The 24,429-nt window shown below is 45.0% G+C and overlaps 1 protein-coding gene across 3 annotated transcripts in view; it reads right to left on the bottom strand.

Moving 5' to 3' along the window:
- The window catches only part of DCAF8 (DDB1 and CUL4 associated factor 8), a 285,829-nt gene that overhangs the window by 197,189 nt on the left and 64,211 nt on the right, over window positions 1-24,429 (bottom strand). For all 3 annotated transcript variants that reach the window (XM_069217992.1, XM_069217990.1, XM_069217991.1), the window contains 3 exons: window positions 21,339-21,479; window positions 20,879-20,973; window positions 8,402-8,509 (listed from right to left, as the gene is read on the bottom strand). In XM_069217992.1, the coding sequence (XP_069074093.1) occupies window positions 8,402-8,509; window positions 20,879-20,973; window positions 21,339-21,479 (344 nt within the window). The remainder of the gene's footprint in view (window positions 1-8,401; window positions 8,510-20,878; window positions 20,974-21,338; window positions 21,480-24,429) is intronic.

The raw sequence follows: 24,429 nt of genomic DNA on the forward strand, positions 1-24,429 counted from the left end.
CTGTTTTAAAAGTGGACAGTGCAATTTTCATAGTTCCTGGGGGAGGTAAAGTAATGTTAGTTTTAACAGGTAAGTAAGTCACTTACAGGTTTCAGTTTTGGGTCCAAGGTAGCCCACCGTTGGGGGTTCAGAGCAACCCCAAAGTTATCACACCAGCAGCTCAGGGCCGGTCAGGTGCAAAGGTCAAAGAGGTGCCCAAACCACATAGGCTTCAATGGAGAGAAGGGGGTGCCCCGGTTCCAGTCTGCCAGCAGGTAAGTACCCGCGTCTTCGGAGGGCAGACCAGGAGGGTTTTGTAGGGCACCGGGGGGGGACACAAGTCAGCACAAAAAGTACACCCTCAGCAGCGCGGGGGCGGCCGGGTGCAGTGTGGGAACACGCGTCGGGTTTCCAATAGTTTCCTATGGGAGACCAAGGGGTCTCTTCAGCGATGCAGGCAGGCAAGGGGGGGGGCTCCTCGGAGTAGCCACCACCTGGGCAAGGGAGAGGGCCTCCTGGGGGTCACTCCTGCACCGGAGTTCCGTTCCTTCAGGTGCTGGGGGCTGCGGGTGCAGGGTCTTTTCCAGTCGTCGGGAAATGGAGTTCAGGCAGTCGCGGTCAGGGGGAGCCTCGGGATTCCCTCTGCAGGCGTCGCTGTGGGGGCTCAGGGGGGACAACTTTGGTTACTCACAGTCTTGGAGTCGCCGGAGGGTCCTCCCTGAGGTGTTGGTTCTCCACCAGTCGAGTCGGGGTCGCCGGGTGCAGTGTTGCAAGTCTCACGATTCTTGCGGGGAGTTGCAGGGGTCTTTAAGTCTGCTCCTTGAAACAAAGTTGCAGTTCTTTTGGAGCAGTGCCGCTGTCCTCGGGAGTTTCTTGTCTTTCTTGAAGCAGGGCAGTCCTCAGAGGATTCAGAGGTCGCTGGTCCCTTGGAAAGCGTCGCTGGAGCAGGTTTCTTTGGAAGGCAGGAGACAGGCCGGTGAGTCTGGGGCCAAAGCAGTTGGTGTCTTCTGTTCTTCCTCTGCAGGGGTTTTTCAGCTCAGCAGTCCTCTTCTTCTTGTAGTTTCAGGAATCTAAATTCTTAGGTTCAGGGAAGCCCTTAAATACTAAATTTAAGGGCGTGTTTAGGTCTGGGGGGTTAGTAGCCAATGGCTACTAGCCCTGAGGGTGGGTACACCCTCTTTGTGCCTCCTCCCAAGGGGAGGGGGGCACATCCCTAATCCTATTGGGGGAATCCTCCATCTCAAAGATGGAGGATTTCTAAAAGTTAGAGTCACTTCAGCTCAGGACACCTTAGGGGCTGTCCTGACTGGCCAGTGACTCCTCCTTGTTATTCTCATTATTTTCTCCGGCCTTGCCGCCAAAAGTGGGGGCCGTGGCCGGAGGGGGCGGGCAACTCCACTAGCTGGAGTGTCCTGCGGTGCTGGAACAAAGGGGTGAGCCTTTGAGGCTCACCGCCAGATGTTACATCTCCTGCCTGGGGGAGGTGTTAGCATCTCCACCCAGTGCAGGCTTTGTTACTGGCCTCAGAGTGACAAAGGCACTCTCCCCATGGGGCCAGCAACATGTCTCAGTTGTGGCAGGCTGCTGGAACCAGTCAGCCTACACAGATAGTCGGTTAAGGTTTCAGGGGGCACCTCTAAGGTGCCCTCTGGGGTGTATTTCACAATAAAATGTACACTGGCATCAGTGTGCATTTATTGTGCTGAGAAGTTTGATACCAAACTTCCCAGTTTTCAGTGTAGCCATTATGGTGCTGTGGAGTTCGTGTTTGACAGACTCCCAGACCATATACTCTTATGGCTACCCTGCACTTACAATGTCTAAGGTTTGGCTTAGACACTGTAGGGGCACAGTGCTCATGCACTGGTGCCCTCATCTATGGTATAGTGCACCCTGCCTTAGGGCTGTAAGGCCTGCTAGAGGGGTGTCTTACCTATACTGCATAGGCAGTGAGAGGCTGGCATGGCACCCTGAGGGGAGTGCCATGTCGACTTACTCATTTTGTTCTCACTAGCACACACAAGCTGGTAAGCAGTGTGTCTGTGCTGAGTGAGGGGTCTCCAGGGTGGCATAAGACATGCTGCAGCCCTTAGAGACCTTCCCTGGCATCAGGGCCCTTGGTACCAGAGGTACCAGTTACAAGGGACTTACCTGGATGCCAGGGTGTGCCAATTGTGGATACAAAAGTACAGGTTAGGGAAAGAACACTGGTGCTGGGGCCTGGTTAGCAGGCCTCAGCACACTTTCAATTCAAAACATAGCATCAGCAAAGGCAAAAAGTCAGGGGGTAACCATGCCAAGGAGGCATTTCCTTACAATGACCTACATGTGTTACAGTCTGCTTTGTTATGCTTCGGGGACGAGCAACCGAGTGTTGGTCTGTGAGGTGGTACTTCGCATAGCAACGCTGGTAGTACCCAAAACAGGTGAGTTCTCACCTGTTGGATATTGTCAAGAACTGAGATGGAGTTTGAAGGTTGGCCCCAAGGGGTAGGCCCGAAGGGTGGTTCCCCAAAGGGACTGCAGTCACAGGGGATCGAACCGGAAAGGTTTTTTGTCGATTTGCCGATGGAAAAACAACAACAGAAACAATACCAAAGGGAGAAATTAGATGTGGAACTGAAGGCCTAACTGTGACAAGGTCAAAAATGGAGTGAAGGCACACACACCTGAACCAGACGGCAGACAGAAAACTTTCTAACAATGGAGTCACTGTCCATGTGCATTATCACAAGAGGAGGTGTCACACTACCTCGTGACACAAAAGACTTTGTCAAAGAAAAACAATTTGCACAACTAAGGACCCAATACTAGATGACAGGAGTATGCAGAGCATGTGTATCGACAGCCACACATGCCTCGAACATTCATTTACAAAACCTGGGTGATACATCTCTGGCTTAGCCATCATTTGCTTTTCATTCAACTTTTCTCAAATGAGTCACTGGAATATAGCCAACATAATTCAACCACCAAGTGATTATTCGGAAGAGTAAAAGCCATTTAACCTGCAAATGCAGAAAATAGTTATTCAATTCTCTAGACGGTTCACCATAACAGGACTGGCCATTTTCCTGTGAGCCGCAAGAAGAGGGTTGCTTCCAAGAATTAAAGGGCTGGCATGATTCAACCTTGAAAGCTAATATATATAAAAATCTATGCATTACTTACATTGTTTTGACCCATTTTTCTAAATACTTCTTTAGGGGAAACATCTCTTACAGACTGCACACAAGAGAACGGATGCATCGCTATTTTCACTCACAGGGAGCAATATTAGGCTGTTGTGAAGATTTTTGCAGGTGATGTTTAGTTGTCAGACCAGCCCCAAAGATTAGCATTTCTGGAACATGACCAGTGCAACACTGGGAGAAAAATAATTCAAAGAACCATGCTGATGAAAATTCACATCATGTCTGTCCTTCGTGTATCAACAGTGTAGGAAGTTGGCTCTGTATGTACTATTTCAAAGAAAGAAATAGCACGCACAGAGTCCAAGGGTTCCCCTTACAGGTAAGATAGTGGCAAAAAGAGATAATTCTAATGCTCTATTTTGTGGTAGTGTGGTCGAGCAGTAGGCTTATCAGAGGGTAGTGTCAAGCATTTGTTGTACACACACAGGCAATAAATGAGGAACACACACTCAAAGACAATTCTAGGCCAATAGGTTTTTGTATAGAAAAATATATTTTCTTATTTTATTTTAAGAACCACAGGTTCAAGATTTACAATCAATACTTCAAATGAAAGGTACTTCACTTAGGTATCATAAGAACTTTGAATCAGCAAAATAGCATGTACAGTTTTGGCAAAAATGGCAATAAGCTATTTTAAAACTAGACAGTGCAAATTTCAACAGTTCCTGGGGGAGGTAAGTATTTGTTAGTTTTGCAGGTAAGTAAACCACCTACAGGGTTCAAAGTTGGGTCCAAGGTAGCCCACCGTTGGGGGTTCAGGACAACCTCAAAGTTACCACACCAGCAGCTCAGGGCCGGTCAGGTGCAGAGGTAAAAGTGGTGCCCAAAACACATAGGCTTCAATGGAGAAGGGGGTGCCCCGGTTCCAGTCTGCCAGCAGGTAGGTACCTGCATTTTCGGAGGGCAGACCAGTTGGGTTCTGTAGGGCACCGGGGGGGACACAAGTCAGCACAAAAAGAACACCCTCAGTGGCACGGGGGCGGCAAGGTGCAGAGTGCAAACAGGCATTGGGTTTGTAATGGAGTTCAATGGGAGACCCAGGGGTCTCTTCAGCGACGCAGGCAGGCAAGGGGGGGGCTCCTCAGGGTAGCCACCACCTGGGCAAGGGCAACCTGGGGGGGGTCGCTCCTGCACTGGAGGTCGGATCCTTCAGGTCCTGGGGGCTGCGGGTGCAGTGTCTTTACCAGGCGTCAGGTTCTTAGAAGCAGGCAGTCGCAGTCAAGGGGAGTCTCTGGATTCCCTCTGCAGGCATCGCTGAGGGGCCTCGAAGGAGGGGAGGGGGGTCAACTCTGGCTACTCACAGGGTCGCAGTCGCCGGGGAGTCCTCCCTGTATTGTTGTTTCTCCGCAGGTCGAGCCGGGGGCATCGGGTGCAGAGTGGGAAGTCTCACGCTTTCGGCGGGAAACGTATAGTCCTTTAAAGTTTGTTTCTTTGTTGCAAAGTTGTTTCTTTTTTGGAGCAGAGCCGCTGTCCTCAGGAGTTCTTGGTCCTTTTAGATGCAGGGTAGTCCTCTGAGGCTTCAGAGGTCGCTGGATCCTGGGGAACGCGTCGCTGTTTTTCTTGAAGTTGGGAGACAGGCCGGTAGGGCTGGGGCCAAAGCAGTTGGTGTCTCCGTCTTCTCTGCAGGGCTTTCAGGTCAGCAGTCCTTCTTCGTCTTCAGGTTGCAGGAATCTCTCTTGCTAGGTTCTGGGAGCCCCTAAATACTCAATTTAGGGTTGTGTTTAGGTCTGGGGGTTAGTAGCCAATGGCCACTAGCCCTGAGGGTGGCTACACCCTCTTTGTGCCTCCTCCCTGAGGGAAGGGGGGCACATCCCTAATCCTATTGGGGGAATACTCCATCTGCAAGATGGAGGATTTCTAAAAGTCAGAGTCACCTTAGCTCAGGACACCTTAGGGGCTGTCCTGACTGGCCAGTGACGACTCCTTGTTTTTCTCATTATCTACTCCGGCCTTGCCGCCAAAAGTGGGGCCGTGGCCGGAGATCTCCACTAGCTGGAGTGCCCTGGGGTGCTGTAACAAAGGGGATGAGCCTTTGAGGCTCACCGCCAGGTGTTACAGTTCCTGCAGGGGGAGGTGAGAAGCACCTCCACCCAGTACAGGCTTTGTTACTAGCCACAGAGTGACAAAGGCACTCTCCCCATGTGGCCAGCAACATGTCTGGTGTGTGGCAGGCTGGCAAAACTAGTCAGCCCACACTGGAAGTCCGGTATGTTTTCAGGTGGCATCTCTAAGATGCCCTCTGGGGTGTATTTCACAATGAAATGTACACTGGCATCAGTGTGCATTTATTGTGCTGAGAAGTTTGATACCAAACTTCACAGTTTTCGGTGTAGCCATTATGGTGCTGTGGAGTTCGTGTATGACAGACTCCCAGACCATATACTCTTATGGCTACCCTGCACTTACAATGTCTAAGGTTTTGCTTAGACACTGTAGGGGCATAGTGCTCATGCACCTGTGCCCTCACCTATGGTATAGTGCACACTGCCTTAGGGCTGTAAGGCATGCTAGAGGGGTGACCTATCTATGCCATAGGCAGTGTGAGGTAGGCATGGTACTCTGAGGGGAGTGCCATGTCGACTTAGTCATTTTATCCCCACCAGCACACACAAGCTGGCAAGCAGTGTGTCTGTGCTGAGTGAGGGGTCCCCAGGGTGGCATAAGACATGCTGCAGCCCTTAGAGACCTTTCCTGGCATCAGGGCCCTTGGTACCAGGGGTACCAGTTACAAGGGACTTACCTGGATGACAGGGTGTGCCAATTGTGGAAACAAAGGTACAGGTTAGGGAAAGAACACTGGTGCTGGGGCCTGATTAGCAGGCCTCAGCACACTTTCAAATCATAACTTGGCATCAGCAAATGCAAAAAGTCAGGGGGTAACTATGCCAAGGAGGCATTTCCTTACAAACAGTCAAAGAATACATTGTCTTCTCTCCAAGTTGGATTCTGCAGTTTTCTAAAATGTGCGGCAAAAGTTGTTCAAGTTCCCACAGTCAATTTAGATAAGTGTATGACAGCCAATCTCTTGGAAGGCGACCACCAAACTACCTATAAAAACTATCCTAAATCTGCCGCCACAAGCCACATTCCGTACGTCTATTTGACAGCAGGTGGTGACATGACACCTACAGCTCAGTCTCCCGAGCTCTGGCTACTCACCGAGCTCATACACTTTCTCCACGCCAAATCATAAAGGACAGAATACATTTAGTCAATTTACTGGCTTCTTGGGAAATTACCGCTTTGAACCACTCGATATGCCAGCGTTGTCCACCTTGCTGCAGGAGGAGGCCCCAAAGCGACTGGTGCCAAGACATTATGCCTTTGCGCAGGAGGCACGCAGACCTGGTATAACTAAGGTGGTCATTATGAACATGGCTATAATGACCGCCACACCGACAGTCATTACCGCCAACAGCATGGCGGTCCAGACCGCCATATTCTGAACACAGTAGTGAACTGGCTGCAAAGCAGCCAGTTCACTACCACCCACCGCAGGCCAGAATCGACCGCCGGGCCAACAGTAAGCACATTCGACCAGGCAGTGGAGGCCAGACCGGTGGTGGGATTATGATCCCATTTCCACCAGGGATTTCCTGTCTGGATGCATACAGGTGAAAGGAATTCTCAATCCGGTCACCTGCATGTGACAGCCAGTCCCCCTTCCTTGCCACTACCCCACCCACACCCCCAAGTGCCTAGAATCGCCCCCACCCCGAACCCTGAAAACCGACTCCCCAACCCTCCCTCCCCCAAATCTCCATGTAGGCCTCCCAGCTCCCCCCTCACCATCCACCACCCCTACATACAGGTTCCCCCCCGAACCCCAAACCCCCACATCCTCATGCACCCATACACCTACATGCACACATGCATTCGTACACTCAGACACACATCCCCCCTTCACAAACACTAACGCACACCCCCATGCACACGCGGGCGCACACACACATACATACATACATACATACATACATACATACATACATACATACACCTTTCCCTCTCGGACAGCACTTACCTGTTCCGTGGCGCTGCTCCGGGAGGGAAGGCTCCTTGGATGCTGCTCCGCTGGCATCGCCGCGTCTCCGTACACCACCACGCCTATAACAGCATCATTATAGGCTTGGCAGGGTATGGACTGACATGGTGGTGAGGGTGGAGCAGCATCCATCCCGGCCACTGACATGGCGGGCCTCACCCCCATCAATGGAGATGAGGCTCCATGCATCTGAATATGGCAGGATGCCTGCCGCCGCCACTGGCAGTCTTCTGTCGACCATCAGCATGGTCGGTGGCGGGCTATTCCGCCATGTTCAAAATGAGGGCCCAAGTCTCATTTGGAGCAGCAGAGGGATTTGGGCTTCGTAATACCAGACAATCAATGAAAATAATGCTGTTCAGTAGTACAGACGATCTCTTAGAATGGTAGGCACAGGTTGATACATTTCAAATACATCAATTGGGTATATTATACTCCAGAACGTTTGTTCAGGTACAGCATGCAGAACACAGTGGATTATCAGAGGTGTGGCGAGAGTGTGGCCGGCTTTACATATACAGCATGGGTTTGCTCTGGGGTGCGTAACTTCTGGAAAGTGGAAATTAAGAGAGCTGAAGGTTATCGCTGTGGCAACGCTACAGTTCACACCGATGCTGGGACTGCTGGGGTATGATAGAGATGTCATAGGTGAGGTTAGGCGCTTGGTGGGTATTGGGTTGATGCTCACAAAACGTAAAGTAGCTGCTAGATGGCCCAACTATCCACAATTGGCACACGGATATGACATATTTGATGAAAAGAGGAAATGCCTTAATTGTTAACTCTCGTAAACCCCAAAAATAACAGTTAGAATATGATCAGTTTGCCTTAAAGCCACACAAGTCAGGCCCACAGTTCATAATATGGGTGTGTGATTCTGATGGACAATAAAGATCCGAGCATTGTATTTTGATTATAATTGAGGACATTTCCAAGAGAATCCTATTCTCGGGAACCCCATTCCAGCTAGATTGAAACTTAAGCCTTTTAAATGTCAGCTCTGTAAGCTGGCTTTGAAATCCTGTAATATTGGCTGTGGCTAATAAAGTATGAGTAAGTAAATCCACACAACCAGGTACAGCAGAAGAGAGAAATCAGCTTAAATAGCTAACAAACACCACAAATCTTAATGAAACAAAGTCTCTTCTTCATCCATTATGCTTACGATATAATGAAAACTTACCGGACAAACTGATCTCTCCCTCCAACAGCAAACTGATGAGTGTTTGCAGGATTCACGTAAATAGTGTAGAGGCCAATTTTTTTCTCTTCCTTTGTCACAACCAGTTTACTTCATTAAAAAAACGACAGGGGAGTAATAGGAGGGAAGAAATGTCACAATACATGAGACGCAAAACACAAGACTGAATAATAGCTGCTCTTAAATTGTAATCAAGGATTTAAGTAGGATTTATTTTCATCAACAGTACTCGTCTGTGTACAAGTAGCTATATATATGGAAAATGTCACTTACCCAGTGTACATCTGTTCGTAGCATGAGACGCTGCAGATTCACATGCTGTGCATTATCCTGCATTCTAGTGTTGGGCTCGGAGTGTTACAAGTTGTTTTTCTTCGAAGAAGTCTTTTCGAGTCACGAGACCGAGGGACTCCTCCCTTTCGGCTCCAATGCGCTTGGGCGTCGACTCCATCTTAGATTGTTTTCCCCCGCAGAGGGTGAGGTAGGAGTTGTGTATATAGTAAAGGTGCCCATGCAATGGATTAAGTATGTATGTACATAATGTGTATAAGAATAGTATATATTTACAAATTTAATTCAACTTATAACAGCTACAGGCTCCCGGGGAGGCGGGAGGGCACATGTGAATCTGCAGCGTCTCATGCCACGAACATATGTACACTGGGTAAGTGACATTTTCCGTTCGATGCCATGTGTAGCTGCAGATGCACATGCTGTGCATAGACTAGTAAGCAGTAATCTCCCCAAAAGCGGTGGCTAACCTGTAGGAGTTGAAGTTGTTTGAAATAAAGTTCGTAATACAGCCTGTCCTACTGTGGCTTGTTGTGCTGTTAACACATCTACACAGTAATGTTTTGTAACTGTATGAGGCGTAGACCATGTGGCTGCCTTACAAATTTCTGTCATAGGTATATTCCCTAAAAAAGCCATTGTGGTGCCTTTTTTCCTAGTGGAATGCGCCTTTGGTGTAATAGGTAGATCCCTTTTTGCTTTAATATAGCAGGTTTGAAAACTTTTCACTATCCATCTAGCAATGCCTTGCTTGGATATAGGATTCCCTGCATGAGGTTTTTGGAAGGCTACAAATAATTGTTTTGTTTTGCGAAATGGTTTTGTTCTGTCAATGTAATACATTAGTGCTCTTTTGATGTCTAATGTATGTAAGGCTCTTTCTGCTACTGAGTCTGGTTGTGGTAAAAAGACTGGGAGTTCCACTGTTTGGTTTAGGTGGAATGGTGATATAACTTTTGGTAAGAATTTTGGATTTGTACGGAGAACCACTTTATGTTTATGTATTTGTATAATGGGTTCTTGTACAGTAAATGCTTGTATTTCGCTTACTCTTCTAAGAGAAGTGATAGCTATCAGGAAGGCTACCTTCCAAGTTAAGTATTGCATTTCACAAGAGTGCATGGGTTCAAATGGTGGTCCCATGAGTCGTGTTAATACAATATTGAGGTTCCACGAAGGGACTAGTGGTGTTCTCGGGTATGATTATTTTTAATCCTTCCATAAAAGCTTTGATAACTGGGATTCGAAAGAGCGATGTTGAATGTTTAATCTGCAGATAGGTAGATATTGCTGTGAGATGTATTTTAATAGATGAGAATGCTAGGTTAGATTTTTCTAAGTGTAATAAGTAACATACAATGTTTTTTGCAGAAGCATGTAGTGGTTGAATTTTATTATTGTGGCAGGAGTAAAAAATCTTTTCCATTTCTTTGCATTACAATGTCTTGTATTAGGCTTCCCAGCTTGTTTAATGACCTCCATACATTCTTGTGTAAGGTCTAAGTGTCCAAATTCTAAGACTTCAGGAGCCAGATTGCTAGATTAAGCGATGCTGGATTTGGATGTCTGATCTGTTGTTTGTGTTGAGTTAACAGATCTGGCCTGTTTGGTAATTTGACGTGAGGTATTACTGATAGGTCCAGCAGTGTTGTGTACCACGGTTGGCAAGCCCAAGTTGGTGCTAGGAGTATTAGTTTGAGTCTGTTTTGACTCAGTTTGTTTACCAGATAAGGAATGAGTGGGAGAGGGGGAAAAGCGTAAGTAAATATCCCTGACCAACTCATCCATAACGCATTGCCCTTGTACTGAGGGTGTGGGTACCTGGACGCAAAGTTTTGGCATTTTGCGTTTTCTTTTGTTGCGAATAGGTCGATTTTTGGTGTTCCCCAACGCAGAAAGTAATCTTGTAGGATCTGGGGATGAATCTCCCATTCGTGTGTCTGTTGATGATCTTGACAGATTGTCGGCTAATTGGTTTTGAATCCCTGGGATGTATTGTGCTATTAGGCGAATGTGATTGTGAATTGCCCAATGCCAAATCTTTTGTGCTAAGAGACACAGTTGTGACGAGTGTGTCCCTCCTTGCTTGTTTAGGTAATACATTGTCGTCATGTTGTCTGTTTTGACAAGAATGTGTTTGTGGGCTATCAGTGGTTGAAATGCTTTTAATGCTAGAAACACTGCCAACAGTTCTAAATGATTTATATGCAGTTGTTTTTGTTGAACGTCCCATTGTCCCTGTATACTGTGCTGGTTGAGGTGTGCTCTCCACCCCATCATGGAAGCATCTGTTGTGATCACCTATTGAGGCACTGGGTCTTGGAATGGCCGCCCTTGGTTTAAATTTACAGGGTTCCACCACTGAAGCGAGAAGTGTGTCTGGCGGTCTATCAACACTAGATCTTGCAGTTGACCCTGTGCTTGTGTCCATTGTGTTGCTAGGCACTGTTGTAAGGGCCGCATGTGTAGTCTTGCGTTTGGGACAATGGCTATGCATGAAGACATCAAGCCTAGAAGTTTCATTACAAACCTCACTTGGTAGTGTTGGTATGGTTGCATGTTTAATATTATATTTTGGAAGGCTTGTACTCTTTGTGGACTTGAAGTGGCAATCGCCTTTTCTGTGTCGAGTGTTGCTCCCAAGTATTGTTGTATTTGGGATGGTTGTAGATGTGATTTTTGGTAATTTATAGAGAACCCTAGTTTGTGTAGAGTTTCTATAACGTATTGTGTGTGAAGCAGACACTGTTGTTGAGTGCTGGTTTTTATTAACCAGTCGTCTAAGTAGGGGAATACGTGCATGTGCTGTCTTCTTATATGAGCGGCTACTACTGCAAGGCTTTTTGTGAATACCCTTGGGGCTTTTGTTATTCCGAATGGTAACACCTTGAATTGGTAATGCACTCCTTGTATTACAAACCTTAAGTATTTCCTGTGAGAAGGATGTATGGGTATATGGGAATATGCATCCTTTAGATCTAACGTTGACATGTAGTCCTGTTTTTTGAGTAAGGGAATCACGTCTTGAAGTGTTACCATGTGGAAGTGATCTGATTTGATGTAGAGATGCAGAGCTCTAAGGTCTAATATGGGTCTCAACGTTATGTCTTTCTTTGGAATTAGGAAGTACAGGGAGTAGACACCTGTACCTTTTTGATGTTTGGGCACTAGTTCTATTGCTTGTTTTTGTAACAATGCTTGAACTTCTAGCTGTAACAGGTCTAAGTGTTGTTTGGACATATTGTGTGCTCTTGGGGGCACATCTGGTGGAACATTTATGAATTCTATGCAATAACCATGTTGGATAATGGCTAGGACCCATGCGTCCGTAGTTATGTTTGGCCAGTTGTGGTAGTATGCGGTAAGTCTCCCCCCTACTGGTGTTGAGGAGTGGGGGTTTGTGACATTGAAGTCACTGTTTGGCTTGAGGGGTTTTAGGGCTTTGGAATTTCCCCCTTGCTTTTGGGAATTGTCCACCCCTGTACGATTCTCGATAAACACCTCTTTGGTACTGGCCCTGATATGTGGGTCTGGCTTGTGAGGTGGAAGGCTCTGTGGTTTGAGAACAAAACCCCCCTCTAAATTGTGGCTTTCTAAAAGTGCCTCTGTTTTGTGGGGATTAGAGCGCGCCCATGGCTTTGGCCGTGTCCGTGTCCTTTTTGAGCTTTTCGATTGCTGTATCCTCTTCCGGCCCAAACAATTGTTCTTGGTTAAACAGCATATTTAGCACAGCATGCTGGATTTCCGGTTTAAAACCTGAGCTCCGTAACCATGCGTGCCTGCGAATGGTTACCGCAGTGTTCACTGTCCGTGCTGCTGTGTCTGCCGAGTCCATTGCAGACCTTATTTGGTTGTTGGAAATCGCTTGTCCTTCCTCAACAACCTGTTGGGCACGCTTTTGGTGTTCCTTGGGCAAGTGCTGTATTATATGTTGCATCTCGTCCCAGTGTGCCCTGTCGTAGTGAGCCAGTAGAGCCTGCGAATTGGCAATCCACCATTGATTGGCTGCCTGTGCTGCCACCCGCTTGCCTGCAGCATCAAATTTCCGACTTTCCTTGTCGGGCGGTGGTGCGTCTCCTGACGACTGGGAGTTTGTCCTTTTTCTGGCTGCTCCCACGACCACCAAATCTGGTGTCAGTTTCTGTGTTATAAACACAGGGTCCGTTGGGGGAGGTTTATATTTCTTCTCCACCTTAGGCGTGATGGCTCTGCCTTTCACTGGGTCCTGGAACACCTGTTTGGTGTGCTTTAGCATGCCTGGGAGCATTGGCAAACTTTGGTAAGAGCTGTAGTGGATGCCAAGGTATTAAATAAGAAGTCGTCTTCTATCGGCTCTGCATGCATTGCTACATTATGGAAAGTAGCTGCCCTTGATAACACTTGCATATATGCAGTGCTGTCCTCTGGTGGTGACGGCCTTGCCGGGTAGCAATCAGGACTGTTGTCTGAGACCGGTGCATCATATAAGTCCCATGCATCCGGGTCATCTTGTGTCATCCCCGTGTGTGTTGGCAACTGCATTGGGGGTGTTGCTACCGGGGACAGATGTGGTGAGTGCAGTGGTGAAGGCTGTGGTGAAAACCTTGGTGGTGTTTTGTCTCTTGCCTCTTTTGCTTTTGGCTGCATTTCCGCCTCCTGGAATGCTAGCTTTCCTTTTATTTTTACTGGAGGAAGAGTTTTAATTTTACCAGTCTCTTTCTGGATGTGCAGCCTCCTTTGAGTATGGTCTGGCTCTCCCATACCTAATTCCTGCTCAAGTCTGTGCCCTTGCATTTGGCTGGAAAGCCGTGCTCTTCTGTGTAGGAGCCTATTTTCGGCTCTGAGGCTGCATGTTTCGACACCAAAGGTTTCGGTACGCCCTTTTTCGGCTCCGAGGAAACCTTTTTAACTTTGGGCGTGTCGAACTCTCGACGTCGAGTTGTTTCGGAGCCGGTATCTCGACCGGAGTCGGATGTCTTAGGCTCTTGGGAGGCCTTTTTCGGTGCTGATGTTTAATCACCGTGTTTTCGGGTTAAGCCATGGCCTGTTGGCGGTGGCATCCCCTTGGCCTTTGTAATTTTGGAGTGAGTCTTGGCCGGGGCAGATTTACTCACAGTTCTTGGCTGCGCCTTCGGCTGCTCAGTTTCGGAGTCGTCCGAGTCCGATTCGTGAATGGAGAATCTCGCCTCTTCCTCGACGTCTATCTATTCGGCCAGTGTCGACACCATCTGAAGTGTTCTGGCTCTTCGATCGCGTAGGGTCTTCTTCGATCGAAATGCCCGGCAGGCCTCGCAAGTATCCTCCCTGTGTTCTGGTGAGAGACACAGATTACAGACCAAGTGTTGGTCTGTATAAGGCTACTTTGCGTGGCAATTAGGGCAGAAGCGGAAGGGGGTCCGGTCCATGAGTTTCGACGATGGACGCGGTCGGGCCGACCAGGCCCCGCTGAAGAGTGGAAGCCCCGAAGGGCCGCCGGAACGCTTCTTCTTTCGGTGTCGATGTACTAACACTAGACCGGTACCGAGTGCGAACAATGCCGATGAATTTTCCGATAAATAGCTAACTTTCCCGATTCAAAATACGGAGCAAAGAGGAACACGTCCGAACCCGATGGCGGAAAGAAAACAATCTAAGATGGAGTCGACGCCCATGCGCAATGGAGCTGAAAGGGAGGAGTCCCTCGGTCTCGTGACTCGAAAAGACTTCTTCGAAGAAAAACAACTTGTAACACTCCGAGCCCAACACTAGATGGCTGGATAATGCACAACATGTGTATCTGCAGCTACACAAGCCATTGAACATATATATATATTATAATGTCAAACCAGTGAAAATAAATGTGACTCAATAATACCTGTTTGACCAATAAATATGCATCATCTTATCACTAGAGTGCAATGGTCCAATTCCATATTCGCCCAAACTACAGTGTAGGTGACATGAGAAAACACTGTTTAGTCCCTTCCAGGGTGCATTTCTCAATACCTTGGCAGAGGAAAATTAATTTGCTAATAGTAACAAGGCATATTCGAGGAGATTTATTTTGGTGCAAGGATGTGATAATCTGTGTCCCAGCTCTGGTTAATACATTTGTTGCAAATTAATGTAGCCAAATAACCCATGTTATTTAAAGCATTCTCACATTTATTACTACAGAGCAAAGGTCAAATTCTAGTTTACTACCACAGTATAGCAAACGTCACATGAGAAAAATACTTTTAATGTCTCAGAGTTAGCATGTAATAATTACTTTGCACAGGGAAACAGCTCTCCTACTAATCACAATGTTTCTTGACTGTGAAGTTACATTGCTTAACAAATGTATCTCCTTGAATCCTGATTGAGGTTAAAACCTTTTGCTACAACAAATACACATGAAAGAAATGCCATGGTACAAACCACATATGCAGATGTGCAGAGTACCATACGCTATTTATTACTATTGTTTGGGAGCAGCATCAGACAATTAAATAATTGTCAGTATCTTTTTACTATAGCTAATCAAACAGTAGAGTCCAGTATTTAAAATACAAATAACGATAAACCCTTCGCTGTTAGAAAATAAAACAGTTTTCATGCTAATTGCAAAGAAACTGGTAATGTAAAATTACATAGGCAGCAGTCCAGCGAACAACTGATGTGATTTATTTTTTACCCATGCTTATTTGTCAATAACATTTCACGTACGTATCAATACCATAGAACCGTGACCAGACCTCTGGCTGCTCCACCACCCTTAGGTCCTCTCTCACCACTTGCTAACCCCACCTTACATACGTGCACACATTTCACCACATGTCCTTCTAAATTCACTCCTATAATTTAAGCGTGTAACCTATCGTATGCACCACATTGTTCTTTTAACCCCCAGACTATGAGATCTCTTGCCCTCATATCTGCGAACCTCGCAGTTTGACTTCTCTGTTTAACTGTTCTGACAAATTTGACACATACTAAACCTTATTTTAATCTTCATTACTTTTACCTTTCCAAAGACCTACCTCTGATCCATCAACCCCATAAAACTATCATCCAGTACCTAAAACCCACTTTAAGATTTTAGAAAGAATTATCTTCAATCACATCCCACCTCATCTTTCCTCTAACTCCTAACCCCTTTCAGTCATGCTCTTGTGTCCTACACATACTGTAACAGAACTTTACCACATTACGCTTTATCACCACTAAGAATAATAACTGACTTTCATCCATCATCATACCACTGGACCTATCAGTCATCTTGGCATTGTCAACCACCCTTCTCGATCCTCCTGGCACTCCTCATAATTCTCCAGTCAGTCATTCTCAGAGGCCTGGGACTCATAGATAAACACCTACCTCTTTTCCAATAAATAGCCACTCAACGTTCTGTCCTTCCCTTCTCACTCAACACATCAGTCCACTTCCTCACCTAAAGCCCATCTCAGTGAAATGTGCCTCTTTAGTCAGAAGCAAAGGCTTCTTTCTTACCCATCAATTAAAATGGAAGTCATTGTTACCAACAGATGACACTTCACATTGCCAATTACTCAACATAAGAACACAAACATATACACCTTTTAACAACTATAGTCATACATACATAGCAGACTGCACTATCCCATTAGTCTTACAGTTGGCCTCCCTCAATACTCCTTGATTCCATTTGACAAGGCTATACGCTTTGCTACCTAAACTTTGAACAAGTTATCTAAACATACCCTCACCTCAGCATACGGCCACCAAGTGAACAGGCTCACTACCAAGGAAAGGGCATTATAGGAATTCCTGCTACTTCCTTCTAAAGTGGTTAATGGTCCAGCTAGACCAGTGATACTCAAAGTAAAGGCCCGGGGGCCGCATGCGACCCTCCTGACATTTACCTGCGGCCCGGAGGTCAACAGCAGCACTGTGCTGCTGTTTATTGGACTCAGCACTGGAACTAAAAATTGTTAAATAAACGGGCAAGTATTTATTTGGAGTCTAATTGAAGTTAAAGAAAAGGAGTAACTAGGGTGTTTTGGAACTCTTAACTTTAGAAACACCTTCATTACTAAAGACATCTTACAGAAAAAATATAAAAGTATGATCTTTGTGAAATTCAAACAGTGCATTTCATTAACCTGCAGAACCATTTCACCTTACTACACAACATTATATTCAAAGTATTTTTAAAGTGATAGTTTTCAAAAATGAATTTAGAAACTTTCATCCCCTTCCATCCTACACACCCTGACAACAATGTGAACTGTGAACTAAAAGGCAAGTCAGTTGTTATGTGAACTCTTTGGGAGAACTGGGTTTCTATAAAACATGAACAACATTACAGTTTATTAAATCAGACACAGAAGGTTTTATACAGCATACATCCTGAAGGCATATTTCAAGGTTCTTATATGTGATGATGATGAAAAAAGGAGGTAAAGTGAAATAAAACATTTGCCTAGGATCACACAATATGGTTAAATAGAAAAGCCGTGATTTATACCCAAGTTTCTGGTTTCACATTGGACAGTTCAGACCCTAGATGTATATGCTTCACTTCCTCTACACACACTTTACCACTACACCTCCCTGCCCTACACCCAGCCCTCCGACCGCCACCATGCTGGCAGCAAAGTGGCCCTCAGTCGCATCAAAGACCAAACAGTGTGGCCCCTGGGAAAATATTTGTGAGTACCCATGAGCTAGACACTAAATCATTAACATCCTATTCTGGTACACATGTGCTTGAAACACACAATTCATTACGCTCAGTTGTCTAGCTACACATACAACATAGACAACAAATTTTAGGCACTCTGCTTCAGACACTCGGACCAACCCTTCTCTACAAGACATCCAAACAGCTCTGACAAATCACTCTCTGTATTTTAAAAAATAAAGATTAGGTCATTGTATTTCATGGAGCTATTATCTACCATATAAAAATGTATCCTAGCCATGTTTAAATGTGCTCTTGCCATTTCGCTACTACACAAATTGCATAATTCACCCAAATAAACAAAACACTATCTTTTTGTATAAACTACGTAAACCAAGCAATTCACACCAATCTACATAGCTTCAATGTTTATTTATAAAACAGTTTTTAAAGCAATGTTTCTACTGTCAAATAAATATCTCCTTCTTCGATGCTTGAAGATCTTCAGACATCATTCAGAAGATAGAAAGCCCTACAGCAGTGAAATAATAAACAATCCTACTTCTCCAAAATGGAAATCTGCATTGAAATCATGAAAACTGAATAGTTGTGTGCAAGATCCCAGAACACTTAAAAGCTAGTATTTTTTTTTTTTTTTTTATGCGCGTGATGGCCATACAAACAAATACCTATTGATGGGTAAACATATAGGCCATGGATATCATCCTACTGTGAAACAGTACGAGTGACGCCTGGATGCCAGCAACACCAGTGCTCCCTTAAATCTAAAAAAAAATGTGTAGGTGGATATAGATAACTGCTTAAGTTCCAGCCCTGCATGTTTAGGGCTGGGAAGTTACAGTATAATAACAGACATCCTCTCGGGGATATTAAATTCTCCACCTTCAAGAGTGGTTTTACGAGCACATAGCATGGAGCAAGCACAGGTAATACTGGTGCTTCAAATTGACTGATAATATCAGGTACTGAGTACCTGAAGTTCTTCAATTCTATTTGTAAAGAGCAGCACCAGCAATTTGCGGCAGAGGTGCAATACTTCTAAGGATTGGGGGGGGAGGGGTGTGGAGGGAGTCCTGGCACTACTACTCAGTAACAATCAGGTCCTCTGGGACAGTGAATTCCTTTTTTTTTTTTTTAGATTTCCATTTTAAACATTTGATTCCAGGCGTGCGTGACAAAGTCCTAGCGGGATATGAATGAGCTGTGTTTTGTGCACTGTAATCTTATGGACCACACCCTGAAAAAGTGTAACTGGTGGAAAAGCACAATGGACTTGACAATGCCACAGAAGAAATCAGCATTACCCAAAGGCGTCTGTTTGGGTGAATTTAGGAGAGCCAAAAAGGGTGCCTTTCTACTTTGCTTATGTCAGGAAAAGAATTGTGGCCAGAATTCCCTAGACGCAGATATCTGGATTGCCTCTTCTTCTAATAACTCCTACTCATGACTGGACAGGGCTATCCTGCTTAGGATAAGAGTTGTCACACTCTCCTTACCTAGGGATAGGAAACTTATTTTGTTTATGGCCGAAACCAACAGCTGTACTTCCTCTTAGCAGAATAGTTTGGAGCCCAGTCCTCCATGCTTGATCAGAAAGAACATCGTTGAAGTGTAGTCAGTTACTATTTGAAAACGGTTTCACATACAAAGGTGACGAAACAATTGCAGTGCTAATTGCCCATTATAAATTCTAGAAAATGATTACACCAAATAGCGTCTTGAGGGAACAAGTGTTGCAAGTCAAGGTTTCTAGCTGTTCATCTCAACCTTAAAATGATGCATAGAGTTAAGCAATGCAACCCTCTAGGTTGGATGGTGCTTTTCACCAAAGAAGGGATTTATTATTTTTCACTTTGGATGAACCCAAATTAGGTCTTTCAACTCACCACACTGTTGATCCCATTAACTTATAAACTACTGCAGAGGTCTAAATCACAGCCACTGCGGACTAGAGGAATTCAGGACGGACAGGTCCAGGAGCCTCAGAACTGATCTCTCCATTCTTTGAATGTACGTGTAAACTTTTATATCATTAGGTGAGTGCTGTCCAGACTCTACTCAAGTCGAAACAATTGCCAAGTCAGAAAGCATACAGGATCGCTCCCATGATCTGAATGGAGCGTTTTGGAATAAGGCAAGATGATTTCTTGTTGAATGAAAAATAACGCTTATAAAAAGTGTGTGTAGCGGACAGACTGATCTAAAGACCCACTAACAACATCCCTCAGAGCCCAGCATTCGAGCAAGGAAAAAAACATTTCCCTACCAATGCAAATATACAGCAACACCTGCTGCCATCACTTTCGCAAATATGAACGGAACAGAGGTTATCCAAAATGGCAAGCTGCGAGTCGCACTTCCCCATAACGAGAGGCTATCACAACATATAACGACCATCCAGTAGCCTAAGATGAACCACTCCAGTTCAGGCAGGGCTAGTTACAAAGTGACCATCGAAGTTTTGCAGTTTTAGCAGTCTCTCCAGAGGCTCACATTTGACAGAGACTTTAAGGTTATCAGGAAGTTTACTGCTTATGTACTGTACTAGACTTTGGATTCCGATCTGGCTAGGATATTATTTTATTTTATGATATTATTATGATATTTTAGGATATTATTATTTTGTAAGGTAAATCATTAACTGGACATTCAGTTGTTAAATGGTACAGTATTTTACTCTGCTCTGAGTGTCATCACTTCCTTAAATATATATATTTATCTGCCTCGTTCACACAGAGTGAAGTGTTAACTGGTAATTCAATTTGGGCTCCAATAGCAATAGTATTGTGGGCCCAGGACACCAGTGGTAAACTACTCCAATTATCACAACCGGAGCTCACTAATCCCTAATTTCCCTGGAAGCACGGCAACAAAGTCTCAAACATGGATTGGGTCACGCAATTTTTCAACGCTATGCTGATGGTCACTGACTTCTGCTTTCATCTTGACCCGTAGGGCTTAAAGACCAAGATTTTGTATGAGGCATTGCCTCGAAAAAGAGGGGGAAAGAAAGCAAACGTATTAAAAATTGAAGCAAGAAAACAAGACTGCTCCAGTCAGCATGACTATACTAGCGTGGGATATTAGACACCAACGTCTCAAGCTCCAGTAGAGCATTTTACACATTTTTTTTAACACTCTTTCCGTTGTGGGTCCCTCAGTAAAAAAGGCTATCAACCACCAGCGACTTGCTTGTGCTAGAAAATTCCAATCTGGTACCCTATAAAAAGGTTCAAATAAACTATCACCAGGAGTAACCTTTCAATAGAAATGTGCTTTTCCACAGTCATATTTAAAGGCAAGCTACCTCTTTGAGAATGTGCTCCAGAATACAACAGATTAATGTGTAACTATTAAATGTTCATGACCATCAATCAAGATCCCCTGAATTACTAGATTTTAATTACCTTTCACTTATCAGCAAGCTCCAATCATAGGTGTTACTGCTGTACACCAGAAAAACATCTAAACATGCACAAGAGTAAAACATACATACAAATATTTCTTCCTCTCCTTCGGAAAGGAAATAGGAACAGTTAACTTACGAAGCAGGCCGATCTTGTCGAAGGTCAATGGAGAAAACTACAGAGTCTTCACCAGCAGACAAAAAAGTGCATGGGGAATCGGGTTCTAGTGCAAGCTGCCGAAGAACAAAGAAGGTTTGGTAACTATCAAGTCGGAAACCAGAAATTAAGCACTAATTCAAAATACAAATTATTGTTACTCATTTGTACATATGACATTGGACACCACGTTCTGCTACACCCACTCACTAACATCACTTTAATGCTTTATACTTAAAGCAAAATAAACAAAATATTTTTACATGCAGAAAAGCTAGCTGTAGTGTTATTAGCCTTGTGCCATTACATCATGCTTTAAATCGTAAAAGTATTAAATTAACTTTTTTTTTTTTAGTAAATGTAGTCTTTAAAAATAAAATCTCAAAAAAACAAAAAAAATAAACTAGTGACTGTAGTAATAGAAGGCGGACGCACTACTAACCTTGTGGCAGGCTCCCTTGTGCTGTGCCACTCTCTTTGTATTTTTGCAGCACTGGGTGGCAGAAAGTTCGGCAATCCGTACCTGCCCATCCCGTGCACACATGGCTAGAGTGGAGTCCCCACTGTTAGGAAGGAACTTTGCCTACAGAATGAATGGAAACAAATATTTTATATGATGATGTAAAACATAGAAAGGTACATACAATTATCTTCGCTGCTCTGCACTTCGTCTCTAACGTTGGAAAAGCATAAAAATATTACTGTAAAAAGTACTTAAACATACAATTGATAACAATGGCAAAAAAAACTACATATTACGTTAACATTAAAATATTGTGTTTTGGAGGAAAGGCTATGTTTGTTTCTTTAGTTTTTTTCGAAATAACAGCTTCATCTTAGGGAGATGCATTTACAACAGCATGAACAAAAATCTTAATTTCTGGATCTTCCATCACATGTGCAAGGATGTAATGCCTAGAGACAGAAGCTGTCACGACTCACGTGCTGCTTGCGCCTGGAATTTGCAGATCTAGTGGCGTGGATCTTCGATGTTCGGCTTTGGCCCAAAAAGGGGCGACTCTTTCTGGTAGCCACGGTGCTGTAGGTGATGGAGACGCCAAGAACAGACCGTGGCCTTCAGAAAATAGCGCCAGAGGGAAAAAAACCCTTAGAACAAAAGGGGAAAAAAACCCTAAACAGGAAGACTCCTGAAAAACAAGAACAAAAAGCAGGAATCAAAAAGAACAAAATTCAGGAAACACAGAGCGATGAATTCCAGAACCAAAAAGGCGAGGAAATCCGGAGCGAAGACACTATCTGAGCAGAAAGTGTTGCAGCGCAAGGAAATGAAGAAAACACAGCCCTTATATACCAAAAGACAGGAAGTGACCCACAGGAAGCAAAAGGACACCATATTAGACAGGGAGAGGTACATAGAACAAAACAGAATAGAATCCATAGAGAATAGGGAACAATGAATGCTGGGAAGAGAAAGGTAACCTGGGAAGGGAAGAAGACAAAAAAAAGTACAACAAAAAGACCCAAGAAAGAAGAAAAGAAAGAGGACAAGAAAGAAGAAAGAAGAACAGGTAAGAGGGGTCAGGAGACCCCAGCAAGGCGGTGGAAAACGACAGAGCGAGGCCCCATGCAATGCCTGGGGCCTCGAAAAGTGCATGAAAGGCTGGGGGCGCGCCGCGTTTTAGAAACGCGCTGTGCGGCCCCAGCCGAACGCCCGGCTTGTGCCGAACATTCGGCTCGCGCCGCACCACGCGGCGCGACAGTAGGTCCCCCTCCCGAAGGCCCAGGTTTGAGAGGAAATAAACAGTGAAAGCGTTGAATCAGGAGAGGCGCGTGAACAGAAGATGCATCTTCCCAAGAGCATTCACTGAGAGGATAACCCTTCCAATGAATCAGATATTGAAGCCGTCTGTGAAATAGACGAGAGTCACAGATTTCCTGTACCTCATATTCAGGAACATCGTTCACCAACACAGGAGGAGGACAAGGAAACTGACGAGAGAAAGGGTCAGGTACGTAAGGTTTGAGCTGGGAAACATGAAAGACGGGATGAATCTTCCAAGTATGAGGTAAGCGAAGACGGACAGTGACAGGATTGATCAGCTGAAGAATACGGAAAGGTCCGTAGTAACGAGGTGTGAACTTGTTCAGAGAAAGACGTGAGGGTAGGAATTTGGATGAGAGCCAGACTTTATCTTGCGGGTGATAGTCTGGAGTGGTTCCACGTTTCTTGTCTGCAGCCTTCTTCATATATCTTTTGGTTTGTAACAGATTGGATCGAATTAGTCTATGGATCTGTAAAAGTCGTTTGGAGAGGTAAGTAATGGCGGGCAAAGGAGAGGTGGATTGAGGAGAAGTAGGAAAGGAGGTAGGATGAAAACCATAAGAGCAGAAAAAAGGAGTGACCTTGGAAGCACTGTGGACAGTATTATTGTAGGAAAATTCAGCAATAGGGAGATAAGTGTTCCAGTTGCTTTGGGTTGAATTGCAAAAACAGCGAAGGTATTGCTCTAGTCCTTGGTTCAGACGCTCGGTCTGTCCATTGGTCTGTGGATGGAACCCCGATGACAGGGCTCTGTTGATATTGAGTGTCTTACAGAAATACCTCCAAAACCGGGAAATGTACTGGGGTCCTCTATCAGATATAATGGTATGTGGAAGTCCATGAAGGCGGAAGATATGATCAATAAATATCTGGCTTAGTTCTTGAGATGTAGGCAGCCTTTTTAGGGCAGTGAAATGAGCCATCTTAGTAAAGGAATCCACAGTGACCATGATAACCCGGTTTCCTGCTGAAGGTGGGAGCGAACACATGAAATCGGTAGAGATGGTGTGCCATGGAGCTGGCGGAACAGGCAAGGGCTGTAGCAATCCTGCAGGTCTGGTACGGGGAATCTTGACTTGAGCACAAATAGGACAAGCCTGAACATATCTTTCAACATCCTGCTTCCAGGTAGGCCACCAGAAAAACCGTGAGAGAAGTTCTTGTGTGGCCTTGATGCCTCTATGACCAGCCACCGGTGAATCATGGCACATTTGTAATGCTTTTTCTTTCACTCTGTCAGTAGGGAGGAATATCAAGTTCTGACAATAATGGAATCCTTGTCTCTTATTCAACAAAGGTCTTAGGTTCTCTACTTCGTGGTCCGATAGTTTGGTGTATTCCAGTTGTACTTCCTCCAGAAAAGATTGAGCCACTCCAATGATCTTACTAGGTTCCAGTAGATACTGAGATGGGGAAGGAGTACAATCTGGATAACGACGAGACAGAGCATCAGCCAGAATGTTTTGAGATCCAGGAATATAGGTGACGTAAAAATCATACTGACTGAAGAAAAAGGCCCAACGAGCCTGGCAACTATTCTGGCACACAAAATTTCGTTAACATTGTAGGTTACGGTGGTCTGTTCTAACCTCAAAAGGCTCTTTGGAACCCATCAGAAACTGTCTCCACTCTAGGCAGGCTGTTTTCAAAGCCAATAATTCCCTTTCAAGTACAGAGTAATGTTGTTCTGCTGTAGAGAGGATATGAGACAAATAGAAAACAGGATGTTCAAGACCATCATCCTCTTGTT

The sequence above is a fragment of the Pleurodeles waltl genome, chromosome 12 (genome assembly GCF_031143425.1).
Source record: "Pleurodeles waltl isolate 20211129_DDA chromosome 12, aPleWal1.hap1.20221129, whole genome shotgun sequence".
NCBI classification, from domain to species: Eukaryota; Metazoa; Chordata; class Amphibia; order Caudata; family Salamandridae; genus Pleurodeles; species Pleurodeles waltl.